The sequence below is a fragment of the Eriocheir sinensis genome, chromosome 55 (assembly GCF_024679095.1).
Source record: "Eriocheir sinensis breed Jianghai 21 chromosome 55, ASM2467909v1, whole genome shotgun sequence".
Taxonomy (NCBI): Eukaryota; Metazoa; Arthropoda; class Malacostraca; order Decapoda; family Varunidae; genus Eriocheir; species Eriocheir sinensis.
This window is the reverse complement of record NC_066563.1, coordinates 11,255,878-11,279,727: the sequence shown is the minus strand read 5'-3', so window position 1 is coordinate 11,279,727 and position 23,850 is coordinate 11,255,878. Positions and strand designations below refer to the sequence as shown.

The 23,850-nt window shown below is 45.8% G+C and overlaps 1 protein-coding gene across 1 annotated transcript in view; it reads right to left on the bottom strand.

Annotated features, from left to right (window-relative positions):
- The window catches only part of LOC126983838 (fibrillin-1-like), a 184,982-nt gene that overhangs the window by 14,516 nt on the left and 146,616 nt on the right, over positions 1–23,850 (bottom strand). Inside the window, exons 16-35 of the mRNA XM_050836970.1 lie at positions 22,499–22,621; positions 21,997–22,119; positions 21,525–21,644; positions 21,099–21,218; positions 20,771–20,890; positions 20,381–20,541; positions 19,601–19,802; positions 19,186–19,317; positions 18,916–19,079; positions 16,908–18,748; positions 14,191–14,322; positions 13,373–13,519; positions 12,624–12,766; positions 12,203–12,400; positions 10,748–10,945; positions 8,291–8,405; positions 7,051–7,107; positions 5,516–5,652; positions 3,684–3,823; positions 2,041–2,143 (exon numbers count right to left, since the gene is read on the bottom strand). Of these exons, the coding sequence (XP_050692927.1) occupies positions 2,041–2,143; positions 3,684–3,823; positions 5,516–5,652; positions 7,051–7,107; positions 8,291–8,405; positions 10,748–10,945; positions 12,203–12,400; positions 12,624–12,766; positions 13,373–13,519; positions 14,191–14,322; positions 16,908–18,748; positions 18,916–19,079; positions 19,186–19,317; positions 19,601–19,802; positions 20,381–20,541; positions 20,771–20,890; positions 21,099–21,218; positions 21,525–21,644; positions 21,997–22,119; positions 22,499–22,621 (4,476 nt within the window). The remainder of the gene's footprint in view (positions 1–2,040; positions 2,144–3,683; positions 3,824–5,515; positions 5,653–7,050; positions 7,108–8,290; positions 8,406–10,747; positions 10,946–12,202; positions 12,401–12,623; positions 12,767–13,372; positions 13,520–14,190; positions 14,323–16,907; positions 18,749–18,915; positions 19,080–19,185; positions 19,318–19,600; positions 19,803–20,380; positions 20,542–20,770; positions 20,891–21,098; positions 21,219–21,524; positions 21,645–21,996; positions 22,120–22,498; positions 22,622–23,850) is intronic.

Below are 23,850 nucleotides of genomic sequence, written 5' to 3'. Positions count from 1 at the left end.
AAAAAAATGGGGGATAGGAACATGAGAGGAAATCTAATGAAGAGGTCGAAGCAAAAATATAAAAGAGAAGAAAAGAAAGAAAAAAAGGAAACATGAGAGGAATACAAAGAACTAATTGGTGAGATAGACAAGAAGAGAAGAAGAAAAACTGTATAAAGAAAATTAGAAGAAAGAAATAGTTGATGGTGAATGACAGACGAGAGCAAAAAAAAGAGTATCGAGAAAGAAGAGATATTACCGGGAAAGAAGTTTGATGATACGTGAGAGGAGGAAGAAAACGGAGAGAGGGAGGGGGAGTGTGCAGGTAATGTGAGTGAGTGAGTTGGCGAGTGCGTGTGTGAGTGAGTGAGTGAGTGAGTGGGTGAAGGTAGGTGTTAGTGGTGGTCGTGGTCATGGTTGTTAGCAAGTGAGGTGCATGGTAGGAAGGCTTGAAGGGGATGAGTGAGTGAGTGAGTGTGTGAGTAGGTGTGTAAGTAGGAGTTGGTAGGCCGTCGCGTCGGTGGTAATGGTGGTGGCGGTAAGTGAGCGAGTGAGTGGGTGGGTGAGTGGATGGTTGAAGGGCGCACTTGGGGGTATGATAGGTGGTGGTGGTGGTGGTGGTGGTGATGGGCTGTTGGCTGGTGAGGTGCGGGTGTCCTTTGCCCTGGTGTGCAGGTGGTGTGAGGCGGTGTGTCGCCGCCTCCAGGTTACACACACTACACATGCAAGCTCAGGTGAGAGGCTTTCGGCACCCCTCACGGAGAAGCGGCCAACAGGTGAGGGTTTGGTGAAGGAATGTACACAAATAAATTCTCAGGTACACTTATTTACAAAGATGATGGGTATTACTCTCTAGTATGATAAAGATTATAACAATGATTAAACTAGTGGCTGTAAGAGGTGGCGTGGCGGAGAGGAAACAAAGAATGATCAGAATAAAAAAATCTGACTTTAAACAATGAACCAGTTTATGAATATTAACTTTTTTCTTTCACTCTTTGATGCCTCTTTCTGCCTTACCACAAAGAACAGTACCCAGGCGAAAACTAGTATCTGGCATTAATGAATCTAAACAAACTTAGCACACAAAAAAACTACTAAACATCACACCAAAGGCTACGAAAAGTACTATAAAAATCGTATGTACAGGATATTAAGGAACTTTAGCTTATGTACTAAAAAATAATATTAATTGAGGATGAAGGAAGGGAGGAGGAGAATGAGGGAGAAAAGTTTGTAATATCTATGGGAACTTTAGACAGGGATGGAGGGAGAAAGGGAGGGAAATATGAAGACTTTGTTCTATCAGGGAGACCGTAAGGCAGCGAGGGAACAAAAGTCTCTTCTCGCAGTAGGGGGCAGAAAGAACACTTACTCTGAGCAGGAAGGAGAACACTTACTCTGAGCAGGAAGGAGAACACTTACTCTGAGTAGGAAGGAGAACACTTACTCTGAGCAGGAAGGAGAACACTTACTCTGAGCAGGAAGGAGAACACTTACTCTGAGCAGGAAAAACACTTACTCTGAGCAGGAGGGAAAACACTTACTCTTCTCACAGTATGGGGGCAAAGAAAGTGAGCGGGAAGGAGAAAGCTCACTACCCTAACAATACAGAGCAAATAGAGTGACCAAGCGGGGGGATACTTACTTTTCCAACAGTGTGGAGGCAATGAGGGGGCGAGGGAGGGAGGACAAGACCCTCAAAACAGTAAAGGGCATTGAGTGAGCAGGAGGGAGAAAAATTACTCTTCTATCAGCAGAGCGTAACTAGAGTGAACGTAAGGGAGAGGAATTACATCTCTGACACTAAATAACAAAGAGGGAGCAAGGGAGGAAAGGAGAAGAATTACGCATCTAACAGTATAGGGCAAAAAAGAAGCAAGGGAAGAATAACAGAAGAAAAATAATTACTCCTTTAGCAGTATAGTGCAGATTGGAAGCAAGGGAGGGCGGAAAATTACTCTACTCATCTATAAGTTAGGGGGTCATGAGGGAAGGAGGGAGGGAGAGTACATCGTTCCCTAAGTGCTGGTCAAGAGGAAGAGGACCAAGAGGACTCACGTTGCACGGTGACCACGAAGGAGCACTTGGCCCGGTTGCGGTAGGGGTCCATGGCCACGTAGTGAACCGGGTACGTCCCCGCTGTCAGGTGGCGCCCCGGCTCCTGAAGGGGGGGAGGGGGTTACCATGAGACCAAGTTAATTTTGTTCTGTCTCATTTGGGTTTCTTTGTATTTGTTTTAATCTCTTCTTTGTGTCCTTTTATTTGTTTTTTTTCCATTGTTTATGTTCTCAATCTTCTCTTCCGTTCTCTCTCTCTCTCTCTCTCTTTCTCTTTCTCACTCTCACTCTCACTCTCACTCTCTCTCTCTCTCTCTCTCTCTCACGTAAAAAATCCTGATCGTTTTGATAATGTTTTTTTTTTGTTGTTTTGTTTTTTGTTTTGCTATTAATCTCCTTTTTCTTCTGTCGAGTTACTGATTTTTTTTTTTCATCGTTGCTCACCTTTTTTTCCCGTACAGTTCAAATACTTGCATTATTTTTCTATCGCAAATTACATGACAGCTTAGAATTCAGGAAACGCAATTCTCTCGGCTTATTTCAGAGCATAAAAATATTTCCATTCGGAGCGTGATCGGCGTTATATTTTTTTCTGATTCGTCGGAGAAAAATAATATGATTCTGTACTTAATTACCTGCATAAATCAGTTTGGCCTCTCCGTCGGCTATTCTAAAAAATTCTAATTCCAATTACTGTCACCCGTCCGGAAGCAAAGTTTGGCCAAAAAATATTCTTAAATTCACCTGATCAAATAGAATTCCCCCCGCGGCTGATTTTCCACACATTACAAGCAATTATGCGAGTTTTACGGAAGGGTCGGGAAGAGTTTTTTTTTGTTTTGTTTTGTTTTGTTTGCGGTCAGGAATGAGACGAAATACAGAGAAAAAATAATAATTAGAAAGCGATTGCCTGAGCTGAGCAATATCCGAACTGTCCTTCTCGTGTCGGGCGAATCTTTTATTTTTTGCTTTGTTTGCGGTCCGGAATGCGAGACGAAATACAGAGAAGAAAATAACAACTAGAAAGCGATCCTGAGCTAAGCCCCGGCCTCTTGCAGACTCCTTACGTTCTTATGTTCTTATCTCCAAATCGTCTTTCTCTTAAAGCGCTCCCGGGACACTTTTAGAGATTTTTTTACAGGAAAAAAAGCAGTTCAAGGGTAAGAAGAAAAAAACGCTAATCACTGCTCCTATAAAGAAAGTGAGACTTTCCCGGTGACCTCATTTCCTTCGTTTTCTCTCTATATTTTTTTTTCGGCAAAGAAGACAGATCAAGGGCTTAAAAAAATAATAATGAAAAAAAGCCCGTTACTTACTGCCCCTAAAAAGATTGGAGAGGAGTGGCCGAAAGAGAAGTCAAGATCGATTACTAACAAAGCTTAAAAAAAATAAAGCACAAACTGGTCAGGGATTTCCAGAGGTACGAGGTTTCTACGTTGTAATTTAAAGAGTGGAACTTCAAGGAGCAGTAAGTAGCGGGCTTTTTTTTCATTATTGTTTTCTATTTTTTTACGCCCTTGTACTGTCTCCTCTGCTGTAAAAAAAAGAAAAAAAAAAAAAAAAAAGAGACACCTAAGCTCTTACGTTCTTTCTATTTGTGGCGGGAAAAGAGAAACGAGACACGAAGAAAACGCTCCAACTCACCAGCGACTTCCAGAGGTGGGCGATTTCCACGTTGTCCTTAAAGACCGGCTCCTTCCACGACACCTCAGCATTCGCCTTCCCCTCCGTCAGCAGCACCGTGAAGGACTTGGGGCACCCGAACACCTGTGGATCCTCCTTGTCTGTGTAGAAGGAAAGAGTGATGGGAAAGTTTAAGAATCTGGGTGGGAAATATGCCCCGGAAAAAAGAACAACTGGAAAAGATATACTCGAAAATATGCCCCGGAAAAAAGAACAACTGGAAAAGATATACTCGAAAATATGCCCCGGAAAAAAGAACAATTGGAAAAGATATACTCGGAAATTATGCCCCGGAAAAAAGAACAATTGGAAAAGATATACTCGAAAATATGCCCCGGAAAAAAGAACAATTGGAAAAGATATACTCGGAAATTATGCCCCGTAAAAAAGAGCAACTGGAAAAGATATACTCGGAAAATATGCCCCGGAAAAAAGAGCAATTGGAAAAGATATACTCGGAAAATATGCCCCGGAAAAAAGAACAATTGGAAAAGATATACTCGGAAAATATGCCCCGGATAAAAGAACAATTGGAAAAGATATACTCGGAAAATATGCCCCGGAAAAAAGAGCAACTGGAAAAGATATACTCGGAAAATATGCCCCGGATAAAAGAACAATTGGAAAAGATATACTCGGAAAATATGCCCCGGAAAAAAGAACAATTGGAAAAGATATACTCGGAAAATATGCCCCGGAAAAAAGAGCAATTGGAAAAGATATACTTGGAAAATATGCCCCGGAAAAAAGAACAACTGGAAAAGATATACTCGGAAAATATGCCCCGGAAAAAAGAGCAATTGGAAAAGATATACTCGGAAAATATGCCCCGGAAAAAAGAGCAATTGGAAAAGATATACTCGGAAAATATGCCCCGGAAAAAAGAGCAACTGGAAAAGATATACTCGGAAAATATGCCCCGGAAAAAAGAGCAATTGGAAAAGATATACTCGGAAAATATGCCCCGGAAAAAAGAACCACTGGAAAAGATATACTCGGAAAATATGCCCCGGAAAAAAGAGCAACTGGAAAAGATATACTCGGAAAATATGCCCCGGAAAAAAGAACAATTGGAAAAGATATACTCGGAAAATATGCCCCGGAAAAAAGAACAATTGGAAAAGATATACTCGGAAAATATGCCCCGGAAAAAAGAACAATTGGAAAAGATATACTCGGAAAATATGCCCCGGAAAAAAGGACAATTGGAAAAGATATACTCGGAAAATATGCCCCGGAAAAAAGAGCAACTGGAAAAGATATACTCGAAAATATGCCCCGGAAAAAAGAACAATTGGAAAAGATATACTCGGAAATTATGCCCCGGAAAAAAGAGCAACTGGAAAAGATATACTCGCTGTGTTTCAACGTTCATTAAGTAGTAAAAGATGAAAAAATATATATATAAAGAATAAAAAAGTAATACATAAGCAAAGAGATACATAGGCAAAAAAGAAAACATGGGCATCTGCGTGTATACCATGATGCGGAAAAAAAGGGGAGTTAGAAAGGACATAATCCCTGTGTTTTACGTTGACGCATTAAGAAACTGAGGATAAAAAAAGTGCCTAATAAGTGAAAAGTAATGTGACCAGGACGCAATACGAATAGCTAAGTAAGGAAGGAAGGCAAGCAAGGGTAATTATGTACACACACACACACACACACACACACACACACACACACACACACACACAAACAAACATACACAAACAAACACATACATACACACATACACAAACAAACAAATAAACACAAATAAATAAACAAATGTAAAAGAAGCCAGCACACACCTCGGACCTCCACGGTGAAGGAGCACGCCGCGGAGTCGTCGGACAGCGGGGAGCGCGCCACGAAGGTCACCGTGGTCTTCCCCGCCGGCAGGTCCGCCTCCAGCTGCTTGGCCCAGTCTGGCGCGGCGTCCACGTACCTGCCGGACACACCTTCGTCAGTGGCGCGGCAAGAGGAGGAGCCCATCAAAGGAGAGTGGCTTCAACCGTCCATATTACAGAAAAGTTTTAAATTCGCGTTATGTAGATTGTAAATGGTTGTTTCTATTAGCAGCAAAAATAATATGGAATCAGGTAAATTGAATTAGAAGAAGGTCAGGATTGGCACGTAGGTTTTGAATTTGATAAACCGTATTGCAAATGGTAACAACTTCCAAGGAAACAGAAAAAAGTGGACTTAGATGATGGAAGTGAAGCGCAGCAAATATCTGATTAAAGCCGATTACTTTTGTTACGCCCATCTGCTCGCGTCACCATCTTACGTCACTAGGCATACATTCACCCCGCAGAGGCAGGCCATTGGTGGGTTCTCTTCTTACACACTTTACACCGCTGCCTTAAATGCTACACTCTCAGCACTAGTTGGATGCTTATCACAGGCAAGCAAGATTGTTTGCCAGTCAGGGCGGCGAGCATCCGCCCGAGAAAGCACAAACGAAGCCAGGCGTCGAGTGAAGTCAAGACGCTCCGGGACGGTCGTCATGACCACGCCGGGCCGAGCAGCGCCCGTGAGGCCAAGGCTGCCCCGGGCTGGCCTGGTGACGGCGGCCAGGCGCGGGGCGGGGCAGGGAACAGAGTCATGCTACTTGTTACGGCAAGAAAATAAATCATGTCGCTCACTTGTTTATGCAAGTGATTTTTTGTTAATGATATATAATCACGTCAGTATGAGTTATGCAAAAGCAATTTCGTGCATGCACAAACGCTATCAACCGTAAGCGCATGCGCGCGCACACACACACACACACACACACACAGCAAGCTGCATCACACACACCAAAACGGTTGTAGTCAGGCAAAAAAGAGACGAATGAATCAATACTTGCATCGCTTATTTAAGCAAAGTTACCTTTGAAATTCCATAGCCATTTCCTGTGAAACAAAAAGTTGTCCATCAAAGAAACTGCTATTTGGAGAGGAAAATATGTGGAACGATCAAAAAGTTATCACGGAATACAGCGAGGCAGCGAGAAGCGAATAACCTGACGAATAGGCGAGCACGACACACCCGCGCCAGGCAGCCACACTCTCCACACCAACATCACAAACAAGCCTCGCCTACCCCAGCCCGGCAACCCTCATTAAAAATGTAAGCCTTCCCAGCATCAATCAACTTCATGAAGGCTGCTTTATAGAGGCCCGCAGCTTGTTTGTGGACTGGCTAATGGTTACGAACTATAATGGGGAAGGCGATTGGCTTATTTGTGAAGTCAACGTGAAAAAAAGTACAGGAGATAACGAGCAGAGCAGCGGAGGGAGGCGGAGGCGGAGGGCGTTACGCAAGGTGTCTGGAGGTGGATGCCAAGGTGTTGCGTTACCTCGGGTCCTCAGGGTCGCGGCTGCCGCCTCGCCGCGGGGACACTCTTGGTGCGTATCTACAAGACCAGCGCAGGTTAGGCCGCGGCCCCGGGAGGCGTCCGAACCCAGTGGGACTCAAGAGTGTGTTTGTGTGTGTGTGTGTGTGTGTGTGTGTGTGTGTGTGTGTGTGTGTGTGTGTGTGTGTGTGTGTGTGTGTGTGTGTGTGTGCTTGATAGGTCTAATAAGCTTGCAAATGTTACACGCTACACAAATATTTAACTCTTCAATAATAAATCAGTAAATTTAATGAAGTTTGCAATCAACACTATCTATATACATCCTATAAACAGACACAAGGTAAGTGCATGCCTCCAATTTACTATATACAGTCAACCCTTTCCCTTGACTACTCATTCACTGCTACCACCTAAGACTACGGACAGACATGCATGGCTGCTTCGGGATGAGTGGCGGCAGGGAGGCCACCTCACACCCGGAGGTTATTAGTGCCACTACTCGTGAGGGGCGGCTGTGCGTGGGGTTAGTCACAACACCGCCGCGTGGCCTCGGAGTGCATCTACCCATCTGCCTTCATCAAAAATGTTCGTGTTATTTAACTTTTGATAACGCAGGGATTACCGTATTAAAAGCTTGAGAAAAACGCTAAGGGATGTTCTTAATGTCTAAGCATCTGGCTAGAACCAAAAAAGTTAATACCTAACAAAAGAAAACAGTTCGGTGAGCAAAACACAAATACTAATTCAACTGATTTACTGCAAAATGTTACTGAAAATATATAGCTGATAAGAATTGTTGTATATTGTTAAATGTTATTATTAGTGGATAAAACTAGTCTGATCAAAGAGGAACCCAATTACCAAGTATGAGTGGCGTTGCATTTAAAGTTAAAACGAGTCCCATACCCGACTGTAATAAAGCTAACAAACCGCGACGAATAAAATTAATCGGTGCAAAGGAAACAAATAAAACAGCGATCATCATCATTACCCAAACTGCTGTGTAGGAAAAAAAGTTCAACGGTTCCACAAAGAGAAAGAAAACACCCAAAAGAAAGTAGAAATAAAGCATCGATAAGAGAAAAAAAAACAATTGAAGAGGAAAAACAATGTGGGAAAAGAAAAATCAAGACAAAAGAAAAATGGAGGAAACTCTACCACAACAGCGCCGACCTCGACCTGCGCACCACCTGTCCAGCCCACCCGCCCACCTGCCAACACACCACCTGTCCTCGCCGCCTACCTGAACCAGTCCACGTTGGCCTTGGGCTGGGGGAGGCGCACGTAGGCCGAGTCCTGGTGAGGCGCGAGGTCCACCTGCACGTCGCTGGGGCACTGAATGAACGGCTTGAGGGAGTCTGCAGGAAATGTGGAAATAAATCGCCAATATATTAGTGTTCCAACCATTAACACTGGAAGAAATTGAAGACAGAAAAAATTATATCACAAAAATCTGGAGCGGAAGAAAAACGAAAATTCACCAAGACTAATAGACACAACAACGCCAATCAACAATCAAGTATAAAGGGGCTATTACACTGGGCAAATTTTCCGTGGATCTTCAGTCAAACCACGATTTCCGATAGCGTGGTTCTCATTTGTTTCTTGTTATTGCTGCTGATGATGATGATTGTGAATACCGTCGTCCTTCAAGGAACTCTACCGTAGCTTTGGAAGATCGTGGACACGTCAGAAAACCACGGAAATAGGAGAACCACGCCAGCGGAAATCGTGGTTTGACTGAAGATCCACGGAAGCTTTGCCCAGTGTAATAGCCCCTTAAGGACCATAAGTGGGAGCCGTTCCAAAGGCAATCCCACGCCTACTACTGGACTGGACTGGACTGGAAGAGGTAAAAAGGTGTCAGTTATCGTCAGTATTATCGCCATTGACTTTCTGTTTACCGTGCATGCAAGTCGTTAGGAGAGGGAGTAGAGGAATATGACATGGGGAAATGACCGTCAGTTTAGAAAAAAAAATTGTAATAGGAGTAAATATCGTCCATTGTTTAAAATTCTCGTCTGAAAAAAACGAAAAATACAGACATTATCAGATGCGGAAAGATCACTCAATTCCTTTTGCATTATGTGTATTTTGTATATGTACTTTCATATGAGTAATAGGAAAAAATTTTAATATGTAACAATCTCTCTCTCTCTCTCTCTCTCTCTCTCTCTCTCTCTCTCTCTCTCTCTCTCTCTCTCTCTCTCTCTCTCTCTCTCTCTCTCTCTCTCTCTCTCTCTTTCCTTACCTCTATTTCCCTATCTCTCTCCCTCTTTCCCTATCTCCCTCTTTCCCTCTCTCCCTCTCCCTCTCACTCCCTATCTTTCCTCCTCCCTCTCCCCTTCTCCGTGTTTGCCAATGAAGCACAGCGGTTCATTCAGCACCATCCACTCTCTCCAACTCCACAACTCCGCTCAGCCGCAACTATGTATTTACGCTAATTGCCAACTCCCTCGCAGACTCGATCACGGGCGAGGCTTCAACGCTCCCCCCCCCTCCTCCTCCTCCTCTTACTGGTGTCCCTCAAGAGATACCTTACAACAACGGCGAAGTGTAAGTGAACTCGGTGCCGCGGCGGAGAGGGAAAAGAAAACGGACGCAGGAACAATCGTAACAGAACTATAACGCCTCATCTTCAGGAATTAAAAGAACACAATACGTACCCAGAGACACGGAAGCTAGCATATGGGGTAGCTTCACCACTTCGTCCGCAGTTTTCCAATTAGTACTCGTGTATAAAAAAGAATATGTTGAAAACTGAGCCCATGGACGTAAAAATAGAATGTTGTCAAAACGAAATGTGATAATCATGTTTAATATGGGTAGAATCACGTGTATGTTGTCCATTATCTCGACTTTGAGTGTTATTTTTAGCATATGCAGCGCAGAGAGTGTAATGCTCTGGGAAGATTGGAAAGTTTCGTTTAGTCGGCGCAACATCTGTAATGCCCTGGGATAAAATGCACAACAATGGAAACACAACTTCACAGCGAGAGACAGAACTGGTGTAACTTGTCGCTGATGGATGACACGAGCCTTGAATTGTATTGGTAAAAGGAAGAAAACAAAGAAAGAAAAAGAAAAGGAAAAAAAATAAAGAAAGAAAGAAAAGAAGACAGAAGGAAAGAAAGAAAGAAAAAGAAGGAAAAAATAAAGAAAGAAAAATAATAAAGAAAGAAAGAAAAGAAGAAGGTAGGAAAGAAAAAGAAAGAAAAAGAAAGAAGGAAAACAATAAAGAAAGAAAGAAAAGAAGTAGGAAAGAGAGGAAAAAGAAAAGAAGAATGTAAGAAAGAAAGAAAAAGGAAGAAGGAAAGAAAGAAAAATAAAGAAAAAAAGAAAGTAGAAAAGAAAGAAAGAAAAAGGCAGATTGGCGGATGGATAGGTGTAGATACAGACAGACAGATACACAGAAACACAAGATAGACTGATAAAAACATACGTAGAGGTCGAACATAAGAACATAAGAAGCTTCCAAGGGATCAGCGAGTCGGCTTACTCATAATGAAATACTGCGGTACACTTTCATACTTCATACTTTGCACACACCGATATAATAAGAAACAACGTAAAAAGTCACTACATCTCCGGCACAAAAAGAAGAAATCACTAAACCCACAAATAATCAGAATAGTACCACACTACCAACACAACCACCATCAACAACAACAACAACACTACACACCCTCGCTACACTCACCCTTCTCGCAGTAGGGGCTGGCGGCTTCCGGGGACCACAAACCGCTAGCCTGGCAGCTCCTGACGGGGTTGCCCACCACCCTGTAGCCGGGGGAGCAGGAGAGATAACAGTGCTGGCCCACACTGGAGGTTCGCCGCGTGCACCGCTTGGGGGATACCCGTCCGTGCTCCACCTCCGTCAGCATCGAGCAGATCATCGCTGCCCGGGGAAATGAGGGCGTATGAGACAGCGTTATCTGGGGTGCTGGGTTGGCCGGGGAAATGAGGGCGTATGAGACAGCGTTATCTGGGGTGCTGGGTTGGCCGGGGAAATGAGGGCGTATGAGACAGCGTTATCTGGGGTGCTGGGTTTGCCGGGGAAATGAGAGCGTATAAGACAGCGTTTTCTCGGGTGCTGGGTATTGGCTTTGTGCAATGCAGTATATCGTCACCTTGGTAAATAAACCGCCTGTGTCATTATTTTCTACTTTTCAGGAAATCATAAAAGAAAAGTCATTCTCTCCTTTGTCTTAAGAGTTACGCAGGAATGAAAAGGCCAATTCTAGAACACCCAAACCTTGAATGACCAAGGCAACTATACAAAAATGGCCGTCACATATTGAAATATTGATGTAGAGAAAAACCTGGAAATCTCTGGAAAATGACTTAGGCGATTATTTGATGAGGGTGACGATATTAAGATAGTTAACCCGGTAGCTGCGGGGATCATGTTTCTTAAAGGCCCTTCCCTCTAAGCAAGAAAAATGAGAAAAAATCATCACTCACACAAACCATTTCATAATATATATCAACGCATTTGTGATCAGATTATGTATCATCTATTTTTGGGGTCTATATCATGGCACAAATTTGGCCCGTCGCTGCTACACTGTAAAGCCACAAATTTGGCCCGTCGCTGGTACCAGGTTAAGCTAACCATCTGGCATCGCTTCTGGAAGTGTGACTTTAGTAGCATGCAATGTATTACTATTTATTTCTGAATTGTTGGAAATACGAATGACGTGTGATATCTTTCTTTTAGAATGAACAAAGAAAATCACTCCCCCAAAAAGCAATTGTTATTTCCTGTATGGTGCTGTAGCTTAGAAGATGCTGAGCAACCTAAGCCTGACTGAGCGGATCAAGGCTGCCTCTACCTAGGAACACGGGTGCTGAGGCCAGAAAAGGTTACGAAACGGTGGAAAGGGAATCATAAAGAAGAAATAAGACCACAGTGTCTCTGACAGAAAACATCTCAGTCCCTCTATTTTTCTACGTAAAGAAATCGTTGAATTATTCCTAACATCAACACATTCAGAAAACAATCAGTGATGTGTTATTCACTTACAATTTTACTTCCCTCTCTCTCTCTCTCTCTCTCTCTCTCTCTCTCTCTCTCTCTCACACACACACACACACACACACACACACACACATCCAGGTTGTCATCATACAAACAACGCTCTAGACTCCTCACCTCGACACGTGGCCGGCGCCGCGGACCAGACGCCGGTGGTGAGGCAGGTGGCGTTGGGGCTGCCGTTGAGGGCGTAGCCGAGGGAGCAGGAGAAGGTGCAGGAGGTGTCGCGCAGGTAGGCTTCCTCCACCAGATGCCGCGAGCAGGTCATCTCCCCGTGCAGCGGCGCCACCATCACGGGGCAGAACACCGGCTTCTCTGCGGAGGGAAAAAGGTTATACTGTTGCGTTCCCTCAAGATCGAAGGAAGGGTGTGGTTTATATATGGTAAGTATCTCAAACAAGCACTTAGATCACACACAAAAAAAATCATGTATCAGCACCAGTTTGAATTTCACGTGGCTCTTTTCCTAACAACATGGCGCCGGTAATGAAGTTCGCCAGACTCTCCTATTCTATGGCTCAGCTCCCCTTTCCCTCACCGTCACAGGAGTGCTCGTCCCGGCCCAGCTCGAAGCCCCGGGAGCAGCGGCAGTGATAGGAGCCCACGGTGTTGAGACAGTCGTGAGCACAGCCGCCGTTATCCTCGTCACACTCGTTCACGTCCCAGCAGCGATGCGCGGCGCTGGGGGGACGCGGGAGAGGGTGTAGTGAGGTGTGTTCCGTTTTGTGGTAATGTAAGCAGGACACAAAACGAATAACTAAGTAGAGAAGGTAGACAAACAAAGATACACACACACACACACACACACACACACACACACACACACACGCACTAAGACATCCACTTCACTGAAATTCAACAGTTTAACCAATTCATATCATTCGCCTCCACTACACTTTTATTTCCTTCTTTTTATTTCCTTCTGTTATGGTCTATTTTTCTTTTTTATTTCCTGGTATTTTTATTTCCTTCTTCCTCCTTCTCTCTCTATTAATCTCCTTTTCTCCTTCCTTCACCTCTCCTTCTCATTATTTATCTTTCTTCTATTCTAGACTTTTAGGTTGATATTATAAGACACTCCCGCTTCTCACATCAGCTATTTCTAAAGGTCAAAGAGGGGGTCAGTCTGGTTCTAATGAGTGTTTCTTCATTTTCATGGTATAGAAGAAGACACACTACCAACAGGGTCATACAACTACCCTTGGAAATGCCCTCAACTCCTACGAAGGCCTTGTCAAATATGTGTTCTTGGGCTGCGATTTGTCTTGTAATACGACTCTCACTCACTCTGGCCTCGGTCTGAACCCGGACTTGCAGGCGCAGTAGTAGGAGCCGGGGATGTTGATGCATTGTTGCTCGCAGGGGGACTGTAGGCATTCGTCCACGTCCACGCATGTCAGCTTGTCCTCACCCAGCTCGTACCCTTCGGAACACCTGAGGGAGGGGAGCACAGGTGAAGGCGTGCCTCTACTCCCAAGGGAATATAATAGCCGGGATATATCATGGAAATATGCGTGTTAATTAAGTATTCATTTCTCTTTATTTATTTTTGTTTTTTTTTAGGTGGAGGGAGCCGGTGTAAAAGCTAAACTCAGAACAGAAAGAATAAAATTAAGCGGTAGTACTAATAAAAATATAAAAAGCTATGCCAATATTTACACTGTATATAATAATTCACTTCTCCACGCGAAATTAACATGAAACATTTATTTTCTTTTCAGATCGCAGGGCAAGAGGTCTTAGGTAGAACAAGTGATGCTGTAAAAGAATATCATCTCCTCCTTTCGTATTTTTATAACGAAATTCTAGTGTTATTTTTTTCCTTTCATATCTCAGACAATTTCATTTCCCACACGAACTTAATATGATTCATTCACTTAAGGAAGGCGCCTCAGGTAACACAGCTAATACTAACTACATTTTCTTCACTTCATGCAAATTAAACCAATATTTGTTTACATTATTTTCACGACTGAGACTTTTCGATTCTCCAAGCAATCTTAATAAATATGAATCCTCCGTTTTAAGATCACAAAGAGGAGCATTTCAGTAAAACAGGTCACAGTATCGCAAAAAAAACACGCATAGAGGCGGGTGTGACTCACTTGTTACAGGAGAAGGACCCCTCGGTGTTGATGCAGCCGTGCGAGCAGCCTCCGTTGGCCAGCTGGCACTCGTCGATGTCCTCGCAGCTCGCGCCGTCCAGGGCCAGCCGGTAGCCGAGCGGACACTCACACCTGGCGGGGGAAAAGCGCCAATGCTCATGATAAGTCTTAGATTATTGTATACTCATCTTGTTTCCTTGTTATGTATTTACACTTCTATCACTTTACGCTTCTGTTACGCTGCATCTCCAAGATCAATCACTCTCCATTTTGTATTTTCTGTTACATCAATCTTAAGGTCTACAGTAACTTTTACTAACGAGTCCATACTATTGTGTATTCTTTCGTATGAAATTTTAAATGTAACAAGGAAAACTTACTACACGTTAATATGGGAGAGAAAAATGTCTCTACTACTTTGAAAATCTCGTGGAAATTAATTTAAAATAAATAATCTGTGGTGGAGGTGCATATCTAATTATTCTCTTGGGTTCAGTCGTCACTTAAATCCTGCTCCATATTCATCACCACTGTCCACGACAGCTCTATATCCAGCGAGTCATAATGGCTGCCTCGGGCCCCTTACTATATATAACAATAATGATTATTGCTTCCAGGATAGAGACCCCTCTGTGTGTGCTCAGCGCATCACAGAGGTATCCTATGGAGAATGGATTGATCTCGTCTTTCTCATTCTTCTCTCCAAACCCCTGCTTTAACCTACGCTGTCCCGCCGCTTCTGATGATCATCTGCATTCAAGGTCTTTTAAAAGAGGTTACCCAGGTTACTAAACTTATACTAATTATGAACTTTACATTTTAAATCGATCAGATTAAATCCATTAAAAACTTCCAAAATTCTTTCAAAAATTCAAATGTCAAAAACTCTGCTTTCTCTCTCTCTCTTTCTTCGACTAACCATCTCTAACAACACACCTCTCCTCCTTTCATACTTCTTCCCCTCCCCCTCCTCCAGACTAAACATTCTTCTCTCTTCTAAACTCATCTATTCTCTCACTTCCTTTTCTCTCAAACTTTTAAAATTCCAAACTCCCTCTTTCCTCTCTACTCATATATCTCTCTTCTGTTATACTCCCTCTTTGCCTTTATGTTTCTAATGACCTTCTCCTCCCTCTCCTCAGAAGGCTTATGGACCTGATCTCACTCACACTGCTCTCCTCTCCTGTGGCTAAAACTGTGCCTTCCCAAAAGCTGTTCTCTTTCTTCAAACTCTCAAACCTCTCTGCTCCTCAACTTCATTGCCTGCTTTCATTCAACCTGCCTTCGAAAGGTGACCTTGCTCTCCTCAAAACTTTCCCTTCATTGCTTCCCCCCTGTCAAACTGTCCTTCGCTTTTGAATCATCATCTACTCTAAGATTCTCCTACTTTCCCCCTTAACGGAAGATTGAAAGCACCTTTCTTGACTTCTATCTGATCCTAAGTAGCTCTCTCCCTGCTAACTTCATCTGTCCTCCCTCCCTGCCTCTAACTGAAAACTTTTCAGAGGGCTGGTGGATCAAAAAGCTTTGATTGTTAGGCTCTTTACAAATCTATTTTTGGACCTTTGCTCTCTTTGTCTTCCTTCTCTCTGTTTTTAATGTTCTTTCCTTTTTCTTCTCTTTCTATGTCTGCCTATTCCACTCTTCTGCTCTTCTCTTCGGTCCTTAACAATAGGGTTCTAGGTCCCTCTGTCCCTTCTGGTCTCTATCTCTCACTCTCATTTCTGTTCCCACTTTTCCCTTTCCTCCAAAAACTTCCTGTTCTTCCCATCCCTATATTCAATCCTTTCTCTGCGGCCACCAACTTTTATTAAACTTCCTTTGATATCAGAACTTAACGACCTGAAGGCTAAAGACTTAGAACCTTCAGAACTTAAACTTAGCCCCTGGAAGTACTTGGGGCAAGAAGAACTTGTGTCCCCACCCCTCCACACTCGACAAAGAACGTCTTCAAACTCCACCCTTCCAAACACAACAGCCTATTCTTTGACAACACCCACATAAACAAACATATCCACTCAAAACTTCTCAACTCTATCCACTTCCTCTCCTCTCAACTAAAACTTCAGTCATCATCTCTTAAAAAATCAGCTGCCTCGGTCTGGGTTCTCTGTACTTAAACTGTCAGCTTTCTTCCCTTTTCAGGCTGTCCATATAATACTCCCTTGTCCGCCGTGGCTCCCTATCCGCTGCATATGGACAGGGGGGCTCCTCCACACAGCTCTTCTGATCGAGTCTCCTCTCAGGCTCTCTCTCTTTAGCCTCCCTCACAATTCCGCCTCTCTTACTTCTTAGTCTATCTTCTCTCGTTGCCTCTTTCCCTTGCTTCTTCTCTTATCTTCTATCGATATTTCCACGCTGCTCCCCTGCTCCTCTTTGCAAACCCTGCCTGCTTCCCCGCTGCCCGGCCCACTACTTTCCGCTTCCCCCATGCCCACTACTGTCCTTCCCCCATGCTTAACGACTAAGACTCTTCACTCTTTCATCCCCCCCTCCTCTGGTATTGCCTCACTTCTTCCTTCCTCTCTATTTGCCCTCTCCTCCCCCTCTTGGCCTTTTCGGGTTCACCTCTAGGAGGGCTTTTAAACTGACTCCTTTTTTCAAGTTAAAAAACCTCTTTTTTAAAAGCACATCAGATATAAACCATAACGCAGAAGCACACGAGAACGAAACTGCATTAACGGTATCAACTAAGTTATATTTCCTCCGCCACTTACCTGAAGGATCCGCGTGTGTTGTGGCACAGGCCGCTGCATCCCCCGTTCCCTTCAGCACATTCGTCCACGTCCCTGCACGTGTGACCGTCGCGGCCCAGCGCCAGGCCGCGGGGGCAGTGACACTCGTAACCGCCCTCCGTGTTGACGCATTTGTAGCTGCAGCCGCCGTTCCTGAGGCTGCACTCGTCCACGTCCTCGCAGGTGTGGTTGTCGGCGGCGAGGACGGCTCCGGCGGGGCACAGGCAGGTGTAGTGACCCTTGTGATTCTTGCACTGGTGGGAGCAGCCGCCGTTTTTCACGCCACACTCGTCCACGTCGAGGCAGGTGCGGCCGTCCACCCCCAGCGTGAGGCCGGCGGGGCAGCGGCACTTGTAGGAACCAGCCTCGTTGACACACTCGTGGGAGCAGCCGCCATTATTCTCAGCACACTCGTTCTCGTCCAGGCAGGTGTGGGAGTCCTCGGTGAGCAGCAGCCCCGGTGGACAGGTGCAGGTGTAGCGGCCGTGCAGGTTGTGGCACTCGTGGGAGCAGCCACCGTTGTCCCCCCCACACTCGTTGATATCAGAGCAGGTCCTGTTGTCGTCCTCCAGAGTCAGGCCTGGAGGACACCCACAGTGGTAACTCCCCACCTGATTGACGCAGAGGTCCGAGCAGCCTCCGTTTTCGTTATCGCACTCGTTTACGTCGCGACACCTCCGATCGTCCCTCAGCGTGAAGCCGTCGGGGCAAGAGCAGACGAAGGAGCCGTCGGTGTTGGTACACTCGTGGGAACAGCCGCCCTTGTCGACGTTACACTCGTTGATGTCCAAGCAGGTCCTGTTGTCCCGCCCCAGCCAGTAGCCGGGGTAGCACGAGCACCTGAAGCCCCCGTCGTCGTTGTGACACGCCTGGCTGCAGCCGCCCCGATCCTCGCCACACTCGTCGACGTCGACACACTTCCTCCAGACCACGTCGTTGAACACCTCGAGGTTTGTTACGTCCTCAGAATAATCTTCGTCTTCAAACTGGGCGTCGAGTCGCCAGCCTTCAGGGCACCCACACTCGTAGGTCCCCGGCTGGTTGGTGCACAAGTGGCTGCACCCACCGTTGTCCTTGAGGCACTCGTCTATGTCCTGGCACTCGAATGTTTGACCTTCAGGCAGCGTCATTCCCCGTGGACACTGGCATTCCATCCCGCCCTCAGTGTTGACGCAGAAGTGACTACAGCCGCCATTGTGACTCCGACACTCGTCCACATCGACACACTCGTAGCTGCTCAGCGACCCGTCCTCCTCCTCCTTGAAGGTGTAGCCGCGGGGACACCTACACTCGTGCCCGCCCTCCAGGTTGTGGCACACGTGGCTACAGTTGCCATTGTTGTCGAGACACTCGTCCACGTCAACGCAAACGTGAAGCTTTTCATAGGCGCTTCCCTCCTGCAGCAGCTCCAAGCCATCTGGACAGACACACTTGTAGCCGCCATGGAAGTTTGAACAGACGTGCGTGCAGCCGCCGTTTTCCTCCGCACACTCATCCACGTCGACGCACGCGTGTTCGTCGGTACTGAGCTTGAACCCGGGCGGACAGTGGCATATGTAGGAACCGTTGAAATTCGTGCAGAAGTGGGAGCAGCCGTTGTCAGCCCCACACTCGTCTATGTCGATGCAGGTGTGGTTGTCGAAGGAGAGCTCGAAGCCGTCGTGACACAGACAGTCGTAGCTGCCGGGCAGGTTGAGACAGTCGTGCTGGCAGGGCGACAGCTGCAACAGACACTCGTCCACGTCGCTGCAGTGGAAGTCGTCCTCCAGCTCATAGCCGGGGAGGCAGGAGCAGGAGAAGGAGCCCGGCTCGTTCAGACATTCCTGTAAGAATTGACAACCCTCCCAGTCACTTCAGTGTAGCAATTCAGAGGACCTAAGGAGCCCGCCTCGTTCAAACACTGGCACAGGGGGCACGAGAGTACAGTCACTTTATTCAGCCCAAATAGAGCAATGGTATTCAAGGTCACGCAACAGCGGGACACACCTACCTGCTGACACCCTCCGTTGTCCTCAGCACACTCGTCCACGTCCCGGCACGAGACGCCGTCATCAGCGAGCACAAAGCCTTCCTCACAGTCACAGTAGAAGAACCCCTCAGTGTTCTCGCACAGCTGGTCACACCCTCCGTTTTCTGTGGCGCACTCGTTCACATCTAAAAAGAGAATGGTCCTGCAGGAAACCCTCGCTACCAATTTATGTATTTATAGGCTCAGACACATTATCCTGCATGTGCGGCGTGAGTGACACGTGTGAAGTACCGAGGCAGGTGACGCGGTCCGGGGCGAGGGTGAGCCCGTCAGGACACAGGCAGGCGAAGGAGCCGTCCGTGTTGACACACTCATGGGAGCAGCTTCCACCGCCGTCGCCGCCTGACTCACACTCATCATCATCTGGGAGGAGTGAGTCATCGTCAGGCATTCGCTTCACAGCGCGAGTAGAGAATAAATATCGAAGGATTTATTCCTACACCTGGCAGAACGCAGGATCAATATACACTATTTCTAAACAGTAATAAATTACGACATTATACAAAAGCTACGGCCAATCAACACCAAAATAATAATAATAATAATAATACAAATAGGGGGGCACACTATGGTAAATTCCTTAGCATAACTGAAGCACAAGGACACAGACACTGAAAAATGGACACAAAAATATCTTGAAGCAGACCTTGGCATGTCTTGTTGTTATGCGAAAGGGAGTAGCCGGCGGGGCAGGAGCAGTAGGCGCCGCCGAAGGTGTTGACGCAGACGTCCGAACACCCGAAGCTGTCCTCCTCACACTCGTCCACGTCACCGCAGTCCCACTCGCCCTCCAGCACGAAGCCGTCACCGCAGGAGCACGAGTACGAGCCGGGCGTGTTCGTGCACTCCTGACGGGGAACATAAAACACTCGTCCCCTCACTTTGCTACAGTCTGCCACTAAATACTACTGGTCTAACAAAAACGAGGTGCAGGACCATGGGGCAAGAGGGGAAATTAGGGAGGGCTTGGCTACATCTTAACGTTCATATCATCACTATTTCTTCCTCAAAAACTTACCCAAACACAAAAAAATAGCTACTTTAAGTCCACACAGCGAAGAGTCCAAGTCAGTGGGTGCTGTGCTGTATTCTAATGTTCGTCATTTTTCCCCTTAAGGAGTAATGATGAAGCATCGTTCCCAGGTAATCTTTACTATAACGAGCTACATGTTTCGTCCACAAAGTCTAAGTCGAGTTAATGGGTACTCTGCTATATTTCAACGTCCATATCATCCCCGTCGACAGGAAATAATCAGCCCTCGTTCCCAGGTAATCCCCAGGTCACCCCGGCCACACAAAGCCCCGCCACCGCCGTGCCACCCTCAGCCGTGTTTGCTCGGCGAGAATAGACGGGATTCTGGATCGCTTATTTCGTCGTCTCGTCTTTGTGCGCGGCGGTATTTATTAACCATGAGGAGGGTCTTACCTGTTGACAGCCGCCATTGTCCTCGGCACACTCGTCCTCGTCGACACAGGTGTGGCTGTCGGCCAGGACGTACCCCGCGTGGCAGCCGCACCGGTATGAACCTTCCACGTTTTCACACACCTGCTCACACCCGCCATTAGCGGAGGCACACTCGTCTATGTCTGCCGCGGTGGATAAAGATTGGCATTACTCAGCTGCTGACTACTTCAATATCGTGAATCGCTCTATAAATAAACGTACACTAGCTTATCATTCACGATTACGGTTTGATTGCTATTATTATCCTACCGCCTTAAGCTAGAGACCGTAAATAGCCCCGTTGTCTGTCCTGTATGACTGGGCTTTTTTTTTCTAGTCGATGTAAAGCACAAAAGTTTCCTGCCTGATTACCAATGCAGGTGGCCAGGTCAGGCGCCAGGTGTAGGCCCTCAGGACAGGTGCAGGCGTGGGAGCCGTCAGTGTTCCTACAGCCGTGGGAACACTGGTGCTCACCGGAACACTCGTCTATATCTGCGTGCCAAGAGAAGGAACGGTAAGGGCGGGTCATGTCCCTGCTGCAGCGGTGAGGGACAGCTCGTGGCGTGTGCAGGGGACAGGGGGCAGGAAAAAAACATGAACGATAGAACTTTATTTATACATAACAGTTACAGTTTGCTTAGTGAGGAAAGGAAGAGCAAGGAGGTGCTTAGTGAAGGTAATAATCAAGAGACTTTTTTACCGCGACAGGTGAGGCCGTCGGGCGCCAGGCGAAGGCCCCGCGGACACGTGCAGACGAAGGAGCCATCCGTGTTGCGGCAGCCGTGGGAACAGCCGGGCTCCGCCGAGCACTCGTCCGTGTCTGCAACGAAACGCTCATTCACTGCTCTTGGTAAACACTCATGTCAAACGCACTGCGGATCCATTGACATGTAAGGTAGCTTGAGCATGTGTACAAACATAGATGAGAGAAATGTTTATAATTACATGCTTATGAGAACATCCAATATTTGGAGCGAGTCTTTACACCTAATATTAACTAAAATTACTCCCACGAACATTTGTTAGCATCAAAGTAGCCGTCAGAAACATCTACATTGTAGTACTTTCTTACACTGACTTTGTAGAAATATTTGTTACGTGAACAACTCCCCGCGCCGTAGCTTACCTACACAGGTAATGAGATCAGTGTCCAGGGCGAGGCCCGCGGGACAGGTGCACGTGTAGGAGCCGTCGGTGTTCTCGCAGCCGTGGGAGCAGACGGCGCCCTCAGCACACTCGTCAACGTCTGCCAGAGAGCGAAACTTGAAGCGAGCCGCCAGCGAGGCACGCCGGAGGGAAATATATTTTTGTTACCTTCTTTTTCATGTTTTGGAGCAGCCGCACACGTTACTTGTTTTCTGGTTACTCTTCTGTTTTCTGTGTCTTGCGTGTTTTGTTGTTATTGTTGTTACTATTGTTGTTACTGCTGTTGTTGATGTGTTCACCTGCCTAAATATTTTTGCTCAGTTCTTGGCTTACATCTCAGTATATAATTTGATAATTGTCAGCTTTGGCCTTCGGAGAACGCACGTGTCTGTAAATCAAAGATATTTTCATATCTTTTCAATGGCGAAGGTGACAAACACATCAAACCTTACCTGTACATGTGGCGAGGTCCGACCCCAGGGTGTGGCCGGGGGGGCAGGTGCAGGCGAAGGCACCCTCGGTGTTCCGGCAGCCGTGGGAACACTCCGCCTCTCCCGCCTCGCACTCGTCAACGTCTGCACGCGAGAATTAGACGGATTGCTTCTGGCGCTCATGTCAAGGCAACTCTTTACGTCAATGTATTAGCTAATTCAGCGAAAGCGAAGGCAATCACCTCCGAAAGGGTTCGCTATAATAACCTTTACTAATATGTTTTTATTTTTATTTTTCCTGGACAGAATGCGATATCCGTGAGCAGAAAAGTCAAAGAAAACTCCCTTGATAAGAAACGCGAAAACTCCTGAACAAAATACTGAAGATGGATGTTTGTGAAATGCAAGACGTTTTGGGAATATTCATCTCAGTGCTCCGGGAAAGGAAGGAGTAAAACGCTTCCTAAAATTACTTCGGCCAGGTCTTGCAGCAGAACACATGACTTCCTGATGAGCGACTGACCTTGGCAAGTCTTTCCGTCCTGCGCGAGGGCGAAGCCGGCGGGGCAGGAGCAGTGCGCCGAGCCGTGGGTGTTGACGCAGATGTCCGAGCAGCCAAAGTTGTCCTCCTCACACTCGTCGGCATCTACGAAGGAAAGAGAAAGAAAGAAAAGCGTTAGGAGAAGAGTATCGTTATGTGGATTTGGATTCTTTTTGTGAGAAGCGAGTAGCAGGCTTTTTTTTTTATTATTGTTTACTTTTTTTGGTGCCCTTGAGCTGTCTCCTTTGTTGTAAAAAAAATGTAGGAGAGAAAGAGATTGAGATAGAGATAGATAAAAAAACAAATAGATAGGTAGATACAGACAGACAGATAGATAGACAGAAAATTATACAAACACACATACATATACTCTAAAGCCCCCTCCGCGGCAAAATCATTGAATCTCTTCATAGTAAACTCAAATAATAGAGAAACGCAGAGAAATCGCCATGAGGCAGTGTTCTGAGAGTGGTCGAGGAATTGTCAAGGGGTCATGTAGCGTGGCTCGTTAGGAGATTGTCAAGCCATGCATTGCGATTTAGATAAGGAACTAATACTAATCAATAACAGCTGTAAGAACACGTCGCAATGGGCATAACTTGGGTAAATTCAGGCGCACGAAGGAAGGAGGCAGGAATTAGTCAACGAACAGGCTGGTGGATGAGTGAAACAAACAAAGAAGGTATGTAGTTGAGGCAAACACAAATGAAGGCTTGAATTGGAGGTTACTGTAGATATATTTATAATTTGAAGAGGATTTAATGAGTAACCAACCCTCAGGAGCTGCCATGTGTATTGTGTAGGCCGTCTGTTCTCTTGTAGTCTCTCAATATCCCAATGTATTCTTGCTTATATGGAGAGAGTGAGAGAGAAGGAAAAAGAGGAGGGTGGCAACTGTGTCCATCAAGAGGGGAGAGAGGACATTTTACACCTTATAACTGATGAAAATAAAAGAGAATAATAATGGCCACTTAAAAAGGGGAAGGAAATAACGAGATGAGGAGTTAACTGCTTGGCGAGAAGGAGAGAGAGAGATAAAGTGTCATATTCGTGGAAGGGGAGAGAAAGTTTGTCCGCGAAGGAGAGAAAAGGTGAGAGAAAACTTATGACGCTTTGTGGTTAATGAAAGTGAGGACGAAGCTGAAGTAAAAGGTGGAAAGGAAACAACAATAAAGAAGTGAAGTGTTGAGAGAGAGAGAGAGAGAGAGAGAGAGAGAGAGAGAGAGAGAGAGAGAGAGAGAGAGAGAGAGAGAGAGAGAGAGCACGTTCAGTTACAAGAACGATAAAGATCATGAGTATAAAAAAGGAGCGAAAAAACATCAATATAACGAGAG